At 41.2% G+C, this 20,976-nt stretch overlaps 1 protein-coding gene across 1 annotated transcript; it reads left to right on the top strand.

Annotated features, from left to right (window-relative positions):
* The first annotated feature begins 18,347 nt into the window (after positions 1–18,347).
* On the top strand, positions 18,348–18,821 carry LOC126481865 (uncharacterized). The gene has a single exon (XM_050105824.1). The coding sequence runs from the start codon at positions 18,348–18,350 to the stop codon at positions 18,819–18,821; it is 474 nt and encodes a 157-aa protein (XP_049961781.1).
* The last annotated feature ends 2,155 nt before the right edge of the window (positions 18,822–20,976 follow it).

Below are 20,976 nucleotides of genomic sequence, written 5' to 3'. Positions count from 1 at the left end.
TTATAACTTCATTTTATCCATCACGTCATGTATTCATTCTCTTACATTCACTCTCTTCATTGTTTCGTCGTTTCTTATTTCTCTTTTCTCGTGATTCTTGCTGGTCTCTCCCAGAAATCCATCTTTACTGCTTGCAGTTTCGTTTTTTCATGTAAGTAGTCAAATTCGCCACTCCATAGATAACGATGTTCTCTATCAATTTATATATGAATCTTTTTTCAGTTTGTTATCGCCGGCTGGTGTGGCCGAGCGGTTCTAGGCGCTACAGTCGGGAACCGCGCGACTGCTACGGTCGCAGGTTCGAATCCTGCGTCGGGCATAGATGTGTGTGATGTCCTTAGGTTAGTTAGGTTTAAGTAGTTCCAAGCTCTAGGGGACTGGTGACCTCAGAAGTGAAATCCCATAGTGCTCAGGGCCATTTGAAGTTTGTTTTCTTATATTTCTGCTCCGTAAGATTGAGTTGAGCATCCCAAGGACCTTCCGTCCACTGCTAATTCTTCTATTCATTTCTACATTTGATTTTTCACTCCATTTCTAAAATGGATCATAAATATTGACCACCTTAATTTCCTTTCCCTCTACGTATGTCATCTGGATCATTATTGAGGTATTCTGTTTTCTCGTGATGTTCATAATAATAATAATTATAATTTCCTTCACTTTCTCAGACGTTAAATCCGGTTAAAAATGGAGTGACGCGGATCTTGATCAAGCGTCACTTCCTTTTAACTGTACGGTATATGTTACATTGCATTTAGGAACTTTCGGGTAATTGAACATGTATCAATAATTACTGATTTCTGTAGTTGTATATATATGTTTGGATGTAACTGTATTGCATTGATGTACTGGTTGATATTGTGTGGTATGACTCCTGTAGGTAATGTGTAATTGGTATAATGTCAACTTTATTCTGATGACACATGTCCTTGACTTCCTCAGCCAGTTGGATGTATTTTTCAATTTTTTCTCCTGTTTTCTTTTGTATATTTGTTGTATTGGGTATGGATATTTCGATTAGTTGTGTTAATTTCTTCTTTTTATTGGTGAGTATGATGTCAGGTTTGTTATGTGGCGTTGTTTTATCTGTTATAATGGTTCTGTTCCAGTATAATTTGTATTCATCATTCTCCAGTACATTTTGTGGTGTATACTTGTATGTAGGAACGTGTTGTTTTAAAAGTTTATGTTGTAAGGCAAGCTGTTGATGTATTATTTTTGCGACATTGTCATGTCTTCTGGGGTATTCTGTATTTGCTAGTATTGTACATCCGCTTGTGATGTGATCTACTGTTTCTATTTGTTGTTTACAAAGTCTGCATTTATCCGTTGTGGTATTGGGATCTTTAATAATATGCTTGCTGTAATACCTGGTGTTTATTGTTATATCCTGTATTGCAATCATGAATCCTTCTGTCTCACTGTATATATTGCCTTTTCTTAGCCATGTGTTGGATGCGTCTTGATCGATGTGTGGCTGTGTTAGATGATACGGGTGCTTGCCATGAAGTGTTTTCTTTTTCCAATTTACTTTCTTCGTATCTGTTGATGTTATGTGATCTAAAGGGTTGTAGAAGTGGTTATGAAATTGCAGTGGTGTAGCCGATGTATTGATATGAGTGAGTGTTTTGTGTATTTTGCTAGTTTCTGCTCGTTCTATAGAGAATTTTCTTAAATTGTCTACCTGTCCATAATGTAGGTTTTTTATGTCGATAAATCCCCTTCCTCCTTCCTTTCTGCTTAATGTGAATCTTTCTGTTGCCGAATGTATGTGATGTATTCTATATTTGTGGCATTGTGATCGTGTAAGTGTATCGAGTGCTTCTAGGTCTGTGTTACTCCATTTCACTACTCCAAATGAGTGGGTCAATATTCGTGTAGCATAAGTATTTATAGCTTTTGTCTTGTTTCTTGCTGTCAATTCTGTTTTCAGTATTTTTGTTAGTCTTTGTCTATATTTTTCTTTTAGTTCTTCTTTAATATTTGTATTATCTATTCCAATTTTTTGTCTGTATCCTAGATATTTATAGGCATCCGTTTTTTCCATCGCTTCTATGCAGTCGCTGTGGTTATGCAATATGTAATCTTGTTGTTTAGTGTGTTTTCCCTTGACTATGCTATTTTTCTTAAATTTGTCTGTTCCAAAAGCCATACTTATATCATTGCTGAATCCTTCTGTTATCTTTAGTAATTGGTTGAGTTGTTGATTTGTTGCTGCCAGTAGCTTTAGATCATCCATGTATAGCAAATGTGTGATTTTGCGTGGGTATGTTCCAGTAATATTGTATCCATAATTTGTATTATTTAGCATGTTGGATAGTGGGTTCAGACCAAGACAGAACCAGAAAGGACTTAATGAGTCTCCTTGGTATATTCCACGCTTAATCTGTATTGGCTGTGATGTGATGTTATCTGAATTTGTTTGAATATTAAGTGTGGTTTTCCAGTTTTTCATTACTATGTTTAGAAACTGTATCAATTTAGGATCTACTTCGTATATTTCCAATATCTGTAGTAACCATGAGTGGGGTACACTATCAAAGGCTTTTTGGTAATCAATGTATGCGTAGTGTAGCGACCTTTGTTTAGTTTTAGCTTGATATGTCACCTCTGTATCTATTATCAGTTGCTCTTTACATCCTCGTGCTCCTTTGCAGCAGCCTTTTTGTTCATTTATAATTTTGTTCTGTGTTGTATGTGTCATTAATTTCTGTGTAATGACTGAAGTTAATATTTTGTAGATTGTTGGTAGGCATGGTATGGGGTGATATTTTGCTGGGTTTGCTGTGTCTGCTTGATCTTTAGGTTTCAGATAGGTTATTCCATGTGCAAGTGTGTCAGGGAATGTGTATGGGTCTGCAATGTAACTGTTAAATAATTTAGTTAGATGTGAATGTGTTGAGGTGAACTTCTTTAACCAGAAATTTGCTATTTTATCTTTTCCAGGGGCTTTCCAATTGTGTGTAGAATTAATTGCTCGGGTGACTTCATGTTGCAAAATTATCACTTCAGGCATTTGTGGTATCATCTTGTATGTGTCTGTTTCTGCTTGTATCCACCGTGCATGCCTGTTATGTTGTACCGGGTTTGACCATATGTTGCTCCAGAAGTGTTCCATGTCTGTTATGTTTGGTGAATTGTCTATTTTAATGTGTGTGTTATCTATTGTCTGGTAAAATTTTCATTTAATTTGTGTTGAATGTTTGGTTTTGTTTCCTTCTATTTTCACTTTTTTGTATCTTCTAAGTCGTTTGGCCAATGCTTGTAATTTCTGCTTCTTTTCATCTAATTGCTCTATTGCTTCTTGTTGTGAGATTTTACCTAACCTTTTTCGTTTTTTGTTTGATATTTCATTTCTTAAAAATTGTGTTAGCTGTCCGATGTCTTTTCTCAGTTTTTCTATTCTGATCTGTAGCCTGTGTTGCCATGCTGGTCTTGTGGGTTTCTTCTGTGTGTTGGTTTGTTCTGATCTCTGCCTAGTGTGTATATTTAGTGTAGTGAGGGCTCCTATATAAACCAGTAGTTGTAACTCTTCCATAGTTGTATTTTCATTTATTTTGTTGTGTATGATTGTGTTGATAGTTTTTATTGTTGTTTCGACTTGTGGGTTATTTGGCAGTCTATGCAAGAATGGTCTGATGTCTGTATTTGTGTCTTTGTATTCTATATATGTCAGCTGAAATTTCTCTTCTATATCTAACACGTGTGTCTCTTCGTGTTCTATTTGTGCTTGTTCTGGTCGCTGTCTTAAGATTTCGTTTTCCTCTGATTGTTTGATGCGTGTTCTTCTTTGTTTGTTTGCTCTGGGATGTTTGAGTCCATTACTGTATTTTCTTCTTCTTCTTCTGATTGCACGTTATTTTGTTCTAGTATTTGTTGTACTTGTTGTTTGATGTTTTCTAATTCTGACTGGGGTATCCTGTTATTTTTTATTATTACACGGATCTGATCAGCTAGTCGTTGTTCTGTTAAAAATTTTATTTCCAGGTATCTGGTAATAAATTTTGTGTATACTTGTGATCTGTATCCAGTTGTGTTGGTTCCTAGGTTTGTTGCTTGGTAATAACAGAACATGAGGTGTCGATTAACTTCATCTGACCATCTCATCCTCTGTCTTTGTTTTCCTTCTAGGGTGGTTGCAGGAAGCATATCCTGCAAAACACCTCTATTTGGATTTAAATCATTTTCCAATTGGCTAGCAGTGTCGTTACCATTGTGGGCGGGCATAGGGTTCAAGCGTCGTCCCCAATCATGACGGCGCTTGTCCGAGGCTTCTTTAGTTCTGTCCTGAACCAAGAAATCACACTAAAAGTGGGGTTAGCCCTATTAGTGGTTTGTTCTTTTCGTCGCCTTTTACCACTGGCAGAACATACCGGAGGCCTATTCTTTTCCCGGGCCTCCACGGCATTTATTATTATTATTATTATTATTATTATTATTATTATTATTATAATTATAGGCCTCCGGTATGTTCTGCCAGTGGTAAAAGGCGACGAAAAGAACAAACCACTAATAGGACTAACCCCCCTTTTAGTGTGATTAGTTGGTTCAGGACAGAACTAAAGAAGCCTCGGACAAGTGCCGTCATGGTCGGGGACAACGTTTGAACCCTATGCCCGCCCACAATGGTAACGACACTGCTAGCCAATTGGAAAATGATTTAAATCCAAATAGAGGTGTTTTGCAGGATATGCTTCCTGCAACTACCCTAGAAGGAAAACAGAGGATGAGATCGTCAGATGAAGTTAATCGACATCTCATGTCCTGTTATTACCAAGCAACAAACCTAGGAACCAACACAGCTGGATACAGATCACAAGTATACACAACATTTATTATCAGACACCCAGAATTAAAATTTTTAACAGAACGACGACTAGCTGATCAGATCCGTGTAATAATCAAAAATAACAGGATACCCCAGTCAGAACTAGAAAACATCAAACAAATACAACAAATACTGGAACAAAATAACGTGCAATCAGAAGAAGAAGAAAATACAGTAATAGACTCAAACATCCCAGAGCAAACAAACAAAGAAGAACACGCATCAATTAAACAATCAGAGGAAAACAAAATCTTAAGACAGCCACCAGAACAAGTACAAATAGAACACAAAGTGACACACATGTTAGATATAGAAGAAAAATTTCAGCTGACGTATATAGAATACAAAGACACAAATACATACATTAGACCATTCTTGCAAAGACCGCCAAATAACCCACAAGTCGAAACAACAATAAAAACCATCAACAGAATCATACACAACAAAATAAATGAAAACACAACTATGGAAGAGTTACAACTACTGGTTTATATAGGAGCACTCACTACACTAAATATACACACTAGGCAGAGATCAGAACCAACCAACACACAGAAGAAACCCACAAAACCAGCATGGCAACACAGGCTACAGATCAGAATAGAAAAACAGAGAAAAAACATCGGACAGCTAACACAATTTATAGGAAATGAAATGAACACTTCTGGAGCAACATATGGTCAAACCCGGTACAACATAACAGGCATGCACAGTGGATACAAGCAGAAACAGATACATGCAAGATGATACCACAAATGCCTGAAGTGATAATTTTGCAACATGAAGTCAACCGAGCAATTAATTCTATGCACAATTGGAAAGCCCCTGGAAAAGATAAAATAGCAAATTTCTGGCTAAAGAAGTTCACCTCAACACATTCACATGTAACTAAATTACTGAAGTTACATTGCAGACCCATACACATTACCTGATACACTTACACATGGAATAACTTATCTGAAACCTAAAGATCAAGCAGACACAGCAAACCCAGCTAAATATCACCCCATAACATGCCTACCAACAATATACAAAATATTCACTTCAGTCATTACACAGAAATTAATGACACACACAACACAGAACAAAATTATGAATGAAGAACAAAAACGCTGCTGCAAAGGAGCACGAGGATGTAAAGAGCAACTGATAATAGATGCAGAGGTGACATATCAAGCTAAAACTAAACAGAGGTCGCTACACTACGCATACATTGTTTACCAAAAAGCTTTTGATAGTGTACCCCACTCATTGTTGCTACAAATATTGGAAATATATAAAGTAGATTCTAAATTGATACAGTTCCTAAACATAGTAATGAAAAATTGGAAAACCACACTTAATACCCAAACAAATTCTAATATTGCATCACAGCCAATACAGATAAAGTGTGTAATATACCAAGGAGAAATATTAAGTCCTTTCTGGTTCTGCCTTGGTCTGAACCCACTATCCAACATGCTAAATAATACAAATTATGGATACAATATTACTGGAACATACCCACGCAAAATCACACATTTGCTATACATGGATGATCTAAAACTACTGGCAGCAACAAATCAACAACTCAACCAATTACTAAAGATAACAGAAGGATTCAGCAATGATATAAGTATGGCTTTTGGAACAGACAAATTTAAGAAAAATAGCATAGTCAAGGGAAAACACACTAAACAACAAGATTACATATTGCATAACCACAGCGACTGCATAGAAGCGATGGAAAAAACGGATGCCTATAAATATCTAGGATACAGACAAAAAATTGGAATTATGTTGTAAGGCAAGCTGTTGATGTATTATTTTTGCGACATTGTCATGTCTTCTGGGGTATTCTGTATTTGCTAGTATTGTACAAATACTAAAGAAGAACTAAAAGAAAAATATAGACAAAGACTAACAAAAATACTGAAAACAGAATTGACAGCAAGAAACAAGACAAAAGCTATAAATACTTATGCTACACGAATATTGACCCACTCATTTGGAGTAGTGAAATGGAGTAACACAGACCTAGAAGCACTCGATACACTTACACGATCACAATGCCACAAATATAGAATACATCACATACATTCGGCAACAGAAAGATTCACATTAAGCAGAAAGGAAGGAGGAAGGGGATTTATCGACATAAAAAACCTACATTATGGACAGGTAGACAATTTAAGAAAATTCTCTATAGAACGAGCAGAAACTAGCAAAATACACAAAACACTCACTCATATCAATACATCGGCTACACCACTGCAATTTCATAACCACTTCTACAACCCTTTAGATCACATAACATCAACAGATACGAAGAAAGTAAATTGGAAAAAGAAAACACTTCATGGCAAGCACCCGTATCATCTAACACAGCCACACATCGATCAAGACGCATCCAACACATGGCTAAGAAAAGGCAATATATACAGTGAGACAGAAGGATTCATGATTGCAATACAGGATATAACAATAAACACCAGGTATTACAGCAAGCATATTATTAAAGATCCCAATACCACAACGGATAAATGCAGACTTTGTAAACAACAAATAGAAACAGTAGATCACATCACAAGCGGATGTACAATACTAGCAAATACAGAATACCCCAGAAGACATGACAATGTCGCAAAAATAATACATCAACAGCTTGCCTTACAACATAAACTTTTAAAACAACACGTTCCTACATACAAGTATACACCACAAAATGTACTGGAGAATGATGAATACAAATTATACTGGAACAGAACCATTATAACAGATAAAACAACGCCACATAACAAACCTGACATCATACTCACCAATAAAAAGAAGAAATTAACACAACTAATCGAAATATCCATACCCAATACAACAAATATACAAAAGAAAACAGGAGAAAAAATTGAAAAATACATCCAACTGGCTGAGGAAGTGAAAGACATGTGTCATCAGGATAAAGTTGACATTATACCAATTACACATCAATTACAGGAGTCATACCACACAATATCCACCAGTACATCAATGCAATACAGCTGCATCCAAACTTATATACACAACTACAGAAATCCATAATTATTGATACATGTTCAATTACCCGAAAGTTCCTAAATGCAATATAACATATACCGTACAGTTAAAAGGAAGTGACGCTTGATCAAGGTCCGCATCACTTTCCATTTTTGACCATACATAACGTCTGAGGAAAGAAAGGAAGAAAGAATAATAATAGTTGTTTGCGTAACATTGTTAGTACTGAATCACAGGGCTGTCGCTCGACCTGGCGAAATAAAAGAACACAAGGATGGGTAAGATACAAGCTACTGAGATTCAGATCAGTGACAGAAACTCACAGAACTTAAGAATGGACATCACATATCTTGTAACGAAAAAGGTTGCTGCTTGGAAAAACGCGTTAAGAGTACATGCATCAGCAGAATTACTTCAATTTTGAACTCAAAATTAAATGCAAGAAACACGTGTAGCAACATGTACACTCACACAGTTGCAGTGCTAGCTTAAACTTATCACTTGATTAACGGGACAAAAACATGTATCAAAGAAACACATAGAACAACACTGGGAATTTATACGATGTATGGCATCCATTACTCTAATATTCCTTAGTCATAGACATTTTAATATGGACGTTAAAATTTTAGTGCCTTTTGGATATATAAGTAAAAAGTTTCACTACTTTGTTACATAGAAATTTGCGCACTTCTGCGACCGAGGTCGCTAACGCACGTTTGTGCGTGGTGCTCGACCTTGCTGTAAGCCTGTTCGAACCCTGGTGGTGGAAAAAAATCCTCACTGTCAGTATTTGGTCGGCAAGGGGAGGGACACGTGGTGTAAAGTTCCTGATCACCAGACTTCACGCCATTGTCTCATGAAGCATGGGCATGTGACACGGTTGATGGTGACTTGTCCGTAGGATGTGAACGTTAAGTTAGGCTGCCCTCTTCGTGCTATTCGCGTAGAGTAGGCTATGTGCCAGCATAGTGTTTCACCTCCTCCCTTCCACCACCACCACCACCACCACCACCACCACCACCACCACCACCACCGCGCGACCACTTCGTATTACAAAAAGTTTCAATGGAATATGTTCAAATAAAAAACACAGAAGTTTGTTGAATGGATACAACGTAGAGAAATAATTTAATTAGTTCCGCGACTGGATTATCGCGACCAATCCAGCTACCACGAAAGGTTGCTTGCAGATGTGCCATCACTTGTCCGCTGAATCGCACGGGGAGTCCGTCGTGCTGGAATCGAAAGCGGCGACGAATAGGCATGGGAACATCGTTCAGCATGTCCGGCAGAACCTCTCGCACGACAGGAAATACCACCGACCACCAGGTCGTTCCGGGAGAATGTAAGTCACAATTAAACATTCTCCGACAATGACAACCCTCTTGTTACGGGTAAATTTGCGTTGTGAGGCGTGCGTACGTGTAGATGCGGCCTCACATCCGCCCACAAATGCAGCCTGTGGACGTTCTTCACACCCTCGGGTGAGAACGCAGCCTCATTGGTGAAGAGAACACTCGCTTTGAAGTTTCGGTGCGCACGGATTCTTGCAGAAACCACCGCCCAGATCCCATGCGTTTGCTGTAGTCCCTCGACTGCAATGCCTGGAGGCGTTGTAAATGGAAACGAATGCTGTCCTTGCTCGTGCACAATATGCCAGACGGAGGGTTGGTGGATATTAGTAGGGCGAGATAGCTCGTGTACTTGTTGATGGCGTACTCTGCATCCTTTCGAGATCGCTTTCTTCCGTCGCAACTGTTCGTGTTGTTCGTTGGCGACCAGCATCCGGCTTCTGTACATGGACGAGCTGGTTTCGTATAAGCGGCGATGCGGGCTGGCGAATAATGGGAGGCACGGCTTCTTTCTATAGGGATATTTCGCACGGTTTCTCGTCCATAGCAGTTGGCCCCACTGTAAGTCAAGTACCGGGTGATCAAAAAGTCAGTATAAATTTGAAAACTGAATAAATCACGGAATAATGTAGATAGAGAGGTACAAATTGACACACAGGCTTGGAATGATATGGGGTTTTATTAGAACCGAAAATGTCAGACAGATGGCGCATCATCTGATCAGAATAGCAATAATTAGCATAACAAAGTAAGACAAAGCAAAGATGATGTTCTTTACAGGAAATGCTGAATATGTCCACCATCATTCCTCAACAATAGCTGTAGCCGAGGAATAATGTTGAGAACAGCACTGTAAAGCAGTCCGGTGTTATGGTGAGGCATTGGCGTCGGATGTTGTCTTTCAGCATCCCTAGAGATGTCGGTCGATCACGATACACTTGCGTCATCAGGTAACCCCAAAGCCAATAATCGCACGGACTGAGGTCTGGGGACGTGGGAGGCCAAGCATGACTAAAGTGGCGGCTGAGCACACGATCATCACAAAACGACGCGCGCAAGAGATCTTTCACGCGTCTAGCAATTTGGGGTGTAGCGCCATCCTGCATAAACATCGTACGTTACATCAGGTGCTTATCAGCCAGCCGTGCAAAACCAGAATCACGCATTTCCTCGAAGAAAAATGGCCTGATAACGGTAGATGTGGTAAATTCAACCCATACCGTGACTTTCTCGTCGTGCAATGGAGTTTCCACGCCAAATTCTGCAATTGTGGGCGTTGACAGGCTCTCGGGGCGTGAAATGAGCTTCGTCGGTCCACAACACGTTACTCAACCAATCGACATCTTCCGCCATCTTTTGAAACGACTACACCGCAAATGCCCTCCGCTTCACTAAATCGCCAGGTAACAGATCATGATGCTGATGGATTTTGTACGGATAGCATCGGAGGGTACCCCTAAGTGCCAACCAAACAGTAGTGTATGGAACGCCGGCGCGACTGCACGAGCGCTGACTTCCCCGTGCATAGACGAACCCGCTACAGTCTCCATTTCTTCCTGAAATGTCCCAGCAGCATTACGCCTTGTCCTCGGTCGGCCACTACGGGGTCCATCGCCTAAACAACCCGTAGCTTCGAACTTCGAAATCACTCTCCCCACAGCTGCATTTGTCAACGGACCTTTACCCGTTCGAATCCCCTTCCTATGGCGATAGGATCGTAACGCTCAATTAGCACATTCACCATTCTGATAATACAGCTTCACTAAAAGCGCCTTTTCAGATAACGTCAACATCTGATTTTCTCTCTCTCTCTCTCTCTCTCTCTCTCTCTCTCTCTCTCTCTCTCTCTCATTATAGCTCCTTTTATACACGATTGTCATGCGTAGTCACTGACGTTTTGCAGTCCAGCGCCATCTGTCTGACATTTTTGAACTTCGTTTTTTTTTTGCGATCTAATAGAATCCCATGTCATTCCAAGCATGTGTGAAAATTTTTACCTCTATCTACATTATTCCGTGGTTTACTACGTTTTCAAATTTATACTGACTTTTTGATCACCCGGTACATGTCAGCCATTTCGCGGTAAGTATAGCCAGCCATGTTACTCCCAATGCTTCCGCGGCGTGAATGGCGATGGTCTCCGTGTGCTTCGCCCTTGCACAGCAACGACCCCCGGTTCCTGTGTGGTTACCGATCCTTGTTCATGCCCAATGTCCCATGTCAGTTACACATACGTACCTTAATCACTTTCTTGGTCTGCAATGATTGCTATGTAAGCTGTTTGGTTTTAAATTTATTTAGCGGTAAAAGTAACTCCTTTACTAAACAGCGACATATTTTGAGCAGCAGAATGCGGAACAAATACTACTACCTCTAAAGTCTCTAAAATATGTGCTACATCACATCTGTAAGTGCCCGGTTATCAGCAGTGCAAATCATAACAACGTGGTTGCGTCACATTCTGCTGCACAAAATCAGCAGTGCTTTTCACTAAAGCCAACAACGTAGGTGTCGTCTTGCAGGTGGTGGTGGTTCACCAGCTAAATACGTAGTGGACAAATTTTCGAGGATGGCGTAGAATTACATATTTATAGCTATTAAACTGTTTGCATCGTAAAAGTAACTAGTTAGGTAACAGAAGTCAAAACTGTAGTTTCAAGATACCACAGACGTTACTGCGGACCGCCAACTTCATTTCATGCATGGTGTTTCCCTGATGTCGATGGCATCTTCCAGTAGGGAATCTGCCCTTCTCGCAAGGCCAGAATCCTGATTAACTGCCTTGAACAGCATGATACTGAACCCACGTGGACGTCTTGGGTACCAAATTCTCCAGATTTTTACTTGAAGAAATCCATCTGCGACCTGTTTCGCACCCACAAACTACTAGCCTGTAATTCGTGGTAATAGTGCTACCTGTGAGTAGTCACCTGGTGTAATGGTGACACATACTTCCAGAAATCTACCAAGGAACTATAGAGTCCATAATATTCAAAATTGCTGCCTTTCCACGTTTCAAAGATGGAGAAATACTCACTTAAGCAGTTCGTTACAAGGTTTTCGATCCTCAGGGTATGTAATTCTTCCGCTGCCATGTCGAGGACGATAAATTATTTATACACACAGCCGAAGAGAAAACTAGTGCAGCTGAACATACGACGTCGATTTTGATCCGGTGGTGGCACATGCCGTGTGGGGATAGATGTACTGATAATGATTTCGAGTCGACCGCCAATAGATACTGTAGCGACATAACTATCAGAGCGGCATCTGTGTCTGCCTTTCAATAAGGAATCATCACAGGCAGAAGGCTCATTGTGGTACGAATGTGTGAAGCAAGCTGAAAACTATGCCACTCGTGCTTCTCACAGGGGCCAAATCGTGGTATTCCAAGGGGCGGGAAGATACTCTAGGAGAATTGCCACACAAGTTGACGTGCTGCGGCAGTTTTTCAACGACATTGGCACGAACGGTGACGTCAACATTCTCACACCTGGTGACGGCTCGACTGATGCCGTCGGAGGATCACTTGGAAGGCGGAATAGCGCGCCGTGGTCTTCAGCGATGAAAACGTCCACCAGGATAGTCCTAACCCACACAGCATTAAAATCAACGTGTTCTTTAAGACGTGCTGCAACTTCCCTCGCCAGCACGATCTCCCAACTTGTCTCCATTCGAGCACGTGTGGGATGTGATAGGACGAGAAGTGACTGGTGCAATTTGTCAAACTGCTACTCTCACAGAACTACGTGAACGGGTCGAGCGGGGATGGCATAATACATCCGAGGACAGTCTTCATCATCTGTACGGTCGACTGTATGCTGGAGTCCGCGCCTGCATTGCCGCCTCTGGACGCTACACCACGTTTTAATATGGGTGTTTCAGTATGGGTCTGTTCTCAGTATTCAGAACTGCTTGCACTATTGCTCTACAAATGTAATCACACCATCTGTTCCATATGCACGGTTGCATATATTGAGTGAATTGAAAACTTGTAAAAGAGATTACTAATTTTTTCCAGCAGTGTATTTTCGTGAGCAGTATAGACTGCAAGAATGAAATTTAAAACTGGTTCAATCCAAATGGGAAGTTCTTTCTAGAATGTAAAAACTGTGAGTACGCTAATAGTACGTGGCTCTTAATTGTGTACAATGTTAAAAAAATCTGTGACGACGGATACGCCCACTTATCACGATATCAAATTTTATGAAGAATACTCTATTGATGTACCTGAACGCAATGATTTGATTAGCTTCTGTTCGTTTAAATCGTCAGATGTACAGTATGAAAGTAAGCACAAATTTAAGAGTTTACATCTAATTCGGATAGCTTGTTTCTTTGTGTCAAACCGCTTATTGTTCGCTAAATGTGTGGTGGTGGTGGTGGTGGTGGTGGTGGTGGTGGTGGTGGTGGTGGTGGTGGTGGTGGTGGTGTGTTGGGGCTTATGGGCGCTCAACATAGAGGTCATCAGCGCCCTGACACACATTAAAAGGAACGAATGTGGACAGACCTAAGAAAACTAAAGCACACACTCAAACAAATCAGGAAAAGAAGGAAAATGCTACCTAAGAAAGTAAAACCTACGGAAAGGGGAAACATAGCAACAAGAATGTCACAGGAAATTATTGGCTGGCCACTTACATAAAATATGGGCGAGCTTGTCACACAGTGAGCAAATTAAAATCCTCTCCATAAAATCTTTGTAAAAACATTTGACAGGGCACAAAACTTTAAAACTTTAACCACATTCGTCCGAGTGTTGCCTAAAAGAGATGGCAGGTCCGCTGGCAAGTCAGCCGCGACCCGCTGGTCAGAAAATAAAACGCAGTCCAATAAAACGTGGCGCACAGTGACCTGGACGCCGCAAGCACCACAAATTGGAGGGTCCTCTCGCCGGAGTAGGAAGCCGTGCGTCATAGGGCTGTGGCCTATTCGAAGCCGAGAGAGGAGAACATTGTCCCGTCGATGAGGCTGAAAGGAAGTACACCACACACGCGTTGTGGGCTTGACTATACGGAGCTTATTGTCAGTCACTTCCAGCCACTCATCCTCCCACCTACGCATGACCCGTGAGCTCAACAGCGAGGTGAGTGCGTGCAAGGGGATAGCACACTGAGATACTTGTGGAGCGAGACACGTTTCCTTGGTTGTGAGATCTGCCCTTTCATTCCCAGCAATCCCAACATGCCCCGGAACCCAGCAGAAAGCTACAACCTTCCCCAGTCGCTGTAGTCGTAGGAGGGCATCCTGGATGGTCTGGACAATTTTGTCTGCCGGATACAAAAGTTGCAATGAATGAAGGGCACTGAGTGAATCGGAACAGACAAGAAATTTAGGAGAGGAAGAATGTCTCATGTGATCCAGTGCCCGCAAGATCGCAAACAATTCTGCATCAAAGACAGTAAAAGTCTGAGGCAGTCGGACCTTGAAGACACGATATGGAAAAACAACTAAGCAACCAACAGAATCCCCTTGTTTCGACCCATCCGTAAAAACAGCTACATAGTCGTGGTGCTCAGATAAAATGGCAGAAAATGCTGCATTAAAAACGGTGGCAGGAGTGCAATCTCTCTTGTACTGCCATAAATCTAAAATCACTCCGGGCCTCTTCAGTAACCAGGGTGGCAGGCGGTTAAAACCTTGGATTTGGGGTTGTACAGACTCCACACCGAGGGACTCTAGTACACGTTGCACACGGTTCCCAAACGGCAACGTAGCCCGGGGACGGCGGGAAAAAAGGCGGTCCAGAGGTGGATGGGCAACAAGATGGTGAGCAGGCGATCTGGGAGCTGCAAGAAACTTACAAGCCTGGCGCACCAGCAAGAGCTGCCGCCGGATGGTAAGTGGCGGTTCGCCAGACTCAGCACAGAGGCTGGGTACGGGACTGGTCCGATAAGCACCCGTGGCCAGTCGGATCCCAGCATGGTGAACAGCGTCAAGGATCCGCAAATAAGATGGCCTCGCTGACCCATATACTGTGCACCCATAGTCCAGCCGTGAACGCACAAAAGCTCCATAAAACTGTAGGAGACGCGCCCTGTCCGCGCCCCAAAACCTGTGGCTGAGGCACTTGAGGATGTTCAGTACCTTCAGGGTTCTGGCTTTCAAGTCACGTAGGTGTGGCAGCCATAACAACCTGGAGTCAAAAATTAGGCCCAGAAACCGCACTGTGTCTCTAATATGTAGGACAGTATCCCCCATATGCAAGGCAGGCAAAGTAAAAAGATGACGAGAACGATTAAAATGAACACACACACTTTTCGGCAGAAAACCGAAAACCCGTTTTCGCAGACCACTCCTCTAACCGCCGCACTGTTAGCTGCAACTGACGGCTCACGGTTGCAACACTGGAGGAGGAACAGAAAACAGCAAAGTCGTCCACAAATAAGGAGCACTGTACTGGACTCTTCACTGTAGACGTTATACTGTTGATGGCTATGGAATGAAGAGAATAGTGATAGGCTGAAATGTGTTTTCTTGTGAAACACAGCTAGCTCTTTATTCACATGAAATATTGAGTGCTACTGACAAGGGATTTCAGATCGATTCCGTATTTCTGGATTTCCGGAAGGCTTTTGACACTATACCACACAAGCGGCTTGAAGTGAAATTTGCCTGCGTGTGGAATATCGTCTCAGTTATGTGACTGAATCTGTGACCTGTCAGAGGATGCAGCTCGTAGTAACTGAAGGAAAGTCATCGAGTAAAACAGAAGTGATTTCTGCCGTTCGCCAAGGTAGTGTTACGGGCCCTTTTTTGTTCCTTATCCATATAAAGGATTTGGGGGACAATCTGAGCAGCCGTCTGCGGTTGTTTTCAGATGACGCTGTCGTTTATCGACTAATAAAGTCTTCAGAAGATCAAATTGTAGAACGATTTAGAGAAGATATCTAAATGATGCGAAAAATTGGCAGTTAACCCTAAATAACGAAAAGTGAGGTCATCCATATCAGTGCTAAAAGGAATTCACTAAACTTCAGTTACACGATAAATCAGTCAAATCTAAAGGCCGTAAAATCAACTAAATACATAGATATTACAATTACGAACAACTTAAATTAGAAGGAACACACAGAAAATGTTGTGGGGAAGGCTAACCCAAGACTGCGTTTTAATGACAGGACACTTAGAAAATGAAAGTGATCTACTAAGGAGACTGCCTACACTACGCTTGTCCGTCCTCTTTCGGGATACTGCTGCGCGGTGTGAGATCCTTTCCAGATAGGACTGACGGAGTACATCGAAAAAGTCAAAGAGGGCAGCACGTTTTGTATTATCGCGAAATACGAGAGTTTCACTGAAATGATACAGGAACTGGGCTGGATATCATTGAAAGAAAGAAGTTTTTCGTTGCGACGGAATGCTTCACGAATTTCTAATCACCAACTTTCTCCACCGAATGCGAAAATCTTTTGTTGACACCGACCTACATAGGAAGAAACGATCGCCACGATAAAATAAGGGAAATGAGTTTGTACGGACAGATACAGGGGTTCGTTCTTTCCGCGCGCTATACGAGATTGGAATAATAGTAAGTTGTGAAGATGGTTCGATGAACCCTCTGCTAGGCACTTAAATATGATTTGCAGGGTATCAATGTAGATAGCGCGAACTGCAGTATCTGTAACCGTCATTTGCATTAAAACTTCACAATCGTGTCGTAGGGGGAAGAGAGTTGTAGGTGGGAAATCATGACTACCAGCCGCACATGGGGCTTCCGGTATTGCAGTGGCGGACTGGGACTCGAACCTTCATGCTCAAACTCTCTATATCGGTTACGTTAACGCTCTCTTCCATCCGGACACACTTCCTGTCTGACCGAAATTCTTAACATATTGCTGCGTCCGTCGCACGTTACACCTCCTACTCGCAAATTTTTGATTCCCAAAGAGAGTCGAATGGTATTTGTGCATCCGCACCGAAACATAAGTCTTAGAACAGGTGGCTAGATTATATCAATGTAACAGTGTTTTGTCTTTTCCTTTGGACGTTTTTACATTACTTCAGCATGTCTCCCATAGACTCCACCGACTCTAAAAAGAAAACTATTCCATATTTCTTACCGGAGTTTATACCAAATATTGTACTGAGTTAGACACAAAATATATTTGTAAATGGTGCAGCTAATAATCAATAATCTATATTCGAAAGTGTACAGTTTTGTTTTACAACTTACTCAGCTAATGGTGAATCGTTAGTTATCTCTTTCCTGCCGTTAGTGTGGGTCATCCTTCGTATTTTGAAATTTGTGCTGTTTCTTGAAATTACTGTTTTTTATACCCCTGGTATCCTAACATACGTATACCTGTTCGTCTGGTTCGTTTGTTTTTGTTTAGATTGTTGTCTGGTATTTCTATAGAATGTTCATTGCAGGTGGCGTCGGCACATCTGTTATCCAGTTAGCCCGGACTGTTCCCAATGTCACAGTCTTAGGGACAGCTTCAGAGTCCAAACACAAAAGAGCATTAGCGCTCGGAGTGAATCGAATTTTCCACCACAAGGAAAAATATTTAGACAAGATCTTGAAAGAATATCCTGATGGCGCCGATATTATCATAAACAGTAACGGCGGAAGAGACATCGAAAAGTGTTTGAAATTCCTAAAACCTTGTGGAAGATTAATAAACATAGGTAAGTAAACTACCGGAGTAGCTGAAATCCCCACTTCAGAATTAGAAATCAGATAATTCTAAATTCAGATAATTAATTACATCTCTTGTTAAAATTTTTACAAACTTGGTAAATGAATTTGACACCATTGATTTTGTAGTTTTCATTCCGAACACCTATTTCATTTAGCTTTCTATGTTAGTTATCCCTGTGCAAGCTCTTCGCCCCCGCATTACGACTACAACCAGAATTGGTTTGTCTGATTACTGTAGACAATCACTCATCTCCCTCTATTTCTACATTATCCCTATACTTAGCTTCATTGCGGAAATAATTGCTCATTGATGCCTACAGGATTTGACCCATCAGCTACTCCCTGTTACTGACAAAACTGTAACAACGTTTATTTTTCCAAAATTCGGCACATTTACTGATCCGATCCACCCATCTATATCTCAACTTTTTGTAGTTGATTCCCAAAGCTATTAACTTCTTTTATGTACTTTCTAATAAGACTTCCAAATACTTCAAATTAAGACTCTTCAATGTGTATTTTTTACAAAATAAATAAACCGATAGTGAATAAACCGATAGTGAATAAACCGATAGTGAATAAACCGATAGTGAATAAACCGATAGTGAATAAACCGATAGTGAATAAACCGATAGTGAATAAACCGATAGTGAATAAACCGATAGTGAATAAACCGATAGTGAATAAACCGATAGTGAATAAACCGATAGTGAATAAACCGATAGTGAATAAACCGATAGTGAATAAACCGATAGTGAATAAACCGATAGTGAATAAACCGATAGTGAATAAACCGATAGTGAATAAACCGATAGTGAATAAACCGATAGTGAATAAACCGATAGTGAATAAACCGATAGTGAATAAACCGATAGTGAATAAACCGATAGTGAATAAACCGATAGTGAATAAACCGATAGTGAATAAACCGATAGTGAATAAACCGATAAACCTTTCCTTGCTGTCACAGGTTTACATATTATGAGGGGGATTCAGTAAGTAATAACAATTATTTTTTCTGATAGAAATTTCTTCATGATTCAAATACACCATATTACTCCCCACCCTTTTGGCTACCAGATCCTGTTTTGGAATATAATCTCTGATAAATGCGAAAGTCTTACACCTTATTACTGGGAGGGCTTGTGCGACCGTATGGACTGGTCTGGTCTGGTCTGGTCTGGTCGACGTCGGAGCTAACGTTTTGCTACTTCAATAACCTCATGCTGCTTCCCGCGGAGTGCATCCTTCATTGGGCCAAACTGATGAAAAGAGTAAGATCGGAGCTGTAGGTGTTTGAGGGACAGTCCAATGAAGTTTTGAGAGCTGCTCCCAGCTGCACAGACTTGTCAGGCCTTAGGTTTCCATGAAGTTCGTACGCATTTTTGTAGCGACGAATACGCTGAAGTTGAGCGGCTCTGAACTGTTCGTTCGGGGGAAGGCAGTTTTGTTGTCTGTTCGAAGTAACGGACCCATGCTTCATTGCCTGTGACGATGTTTGACAAAAAAATTGTCATGATCAGCCTCGTAAAGTGCCAGCAGTTCCTCGCCTTACGACCTACCGTGCTTTTGTTCACTGCCAAGTCTTCGTAGATATTCTACAAGAGCGTACGAATGACTGCGTTGCTGTGGTTTACGCCAAACGAAATTCAATGACAGGTCTTGGTTTCGAACGCACCTCTGTTACAGACCCCATTTCGAAGGCTACGAAAGGTGCCGTCACTTCCCAGAACTTCATGAAGCTATAGGGGCTGAAGCGGGAACGTTTCACAATGTCCTACAAATTCCGCATTTTTCAGTCGAAATTGGCCGAGGAAAAAACTGTGTTGCATTACTTATTGAACGCCCCCTCGTACAACACTGATGCAAGGCAGATTGTCAAACCTCCCCTAAAACTTTCAGCGTGTAATTTCCTAATTTGTTTCCGTCAGAAATGTTGGCTGTGTTGGTAGCTCTGCACAAGGCCACACGTACGGAGACAGAGCCCTCGTGAAAGATAAGTAATTTAGGTTGTAATTAATTGTAGTTGAACACTTTTAACTAATTAAATACGCTCTTTAGTGTACTCTTCAAGATGAAATACATTCATTAGTGTGCTCTCCAAGCTTGCCACTAAAGGTTTTTCTTTTATTTACGTATTCTTACACTTATCGCAAAAAGTTCGTTTGGGTTACATTCGGCTGTTCAGGCCTAATTTTTGATGGTGCATATTTAGCATTGTACCCCAAATTTAAGTGCAGTAATAGTTTAATTACATATTAGTTTCCAAAACATATTTAGTGTCATTTTGCATCTGTATTTAATATATTATCGTTATCGCTTAGTAAATCTCTTAATTTCCAAACTACCATGGATACTAAGTGTGTGAGCTGCAGTAGGAAAGGTAGTTCCGGGGTTTTGTGCAGCTGTTGTGACAGGTGGTTTCATTGGGGGAATTGTAGCGGCGTGGGAATTGGGGGAGGAAACGAGACTCTTCCATTCTTTTGCAGGGTTTGCTTAAGAGATAGGATTATAGCTGAACAGGAGGAGAAAATTAGAGCCCTTCAGGCTGATTTGGACAGAGCGAGGGAGGAATTGAAGAGGTTAAGAGGGGAGGAGGACAGGTGGGAACAGAGGCCACAGAAAGAGGACAGTATCTGTCAGTTTCCCAATTGGCACAACCAATAGATTTGCCTTGCTACCACAGTTAAGTAGGGAAGTGGCTCCAGTAGAAGTAGTTAAGATGCAACAGAATCTCACTAGGAAACCAACTGTTCAAAAAAAAGTAGAAAGTAAGAGGAAAGTTCGGTTTGCTAGGTAGCAGCCATGGAAGAGGTGTGGGCCAGATTTTGCAGGAAAAATTAGGTACCACGTCACAAACATTTTAATGCCAAGTGAAAGTCTTAGCCAGGTGGTAGAGGATACAGATTCCTTGTGCAAGGGATTCACAAAACAGGATCAGGTGATGGTAGTGGATGTAGTGGGAAACAGTATTGATAGGGATCAGGGCGGCTACAGTACTGAGTGCGACCTGGTGAAAATAGCCTCGGCAACGACCCATACAAATGTTGGGCTGGTGCCTGCTTTCGTGCAGCATGATCAGTCCCACTTTAACCGCTCTGTCAGGAGAGTAAATATGGAGTTGGATCGCTTGCGTAGGG

This window comes from Schistocerca serialis, chromosome 5 (genome assembly GCF_023864345.2).
Source record: "Schistocerca serialis cubense isolate TAMUIC-IGC-003099 chromosome 5, iqSchSeri2.2, whole genome shotgun sequence".
Taxonomy (NCBI): Eukaryota; Metazoa; Arthropoda; class Insecta; order Orthoptera; family Acrididae; genus Schistocerca; species Schistocerca serialis.
This window is presented reverse-complemented; position numbering and strand designations above follow the sequence as displayed.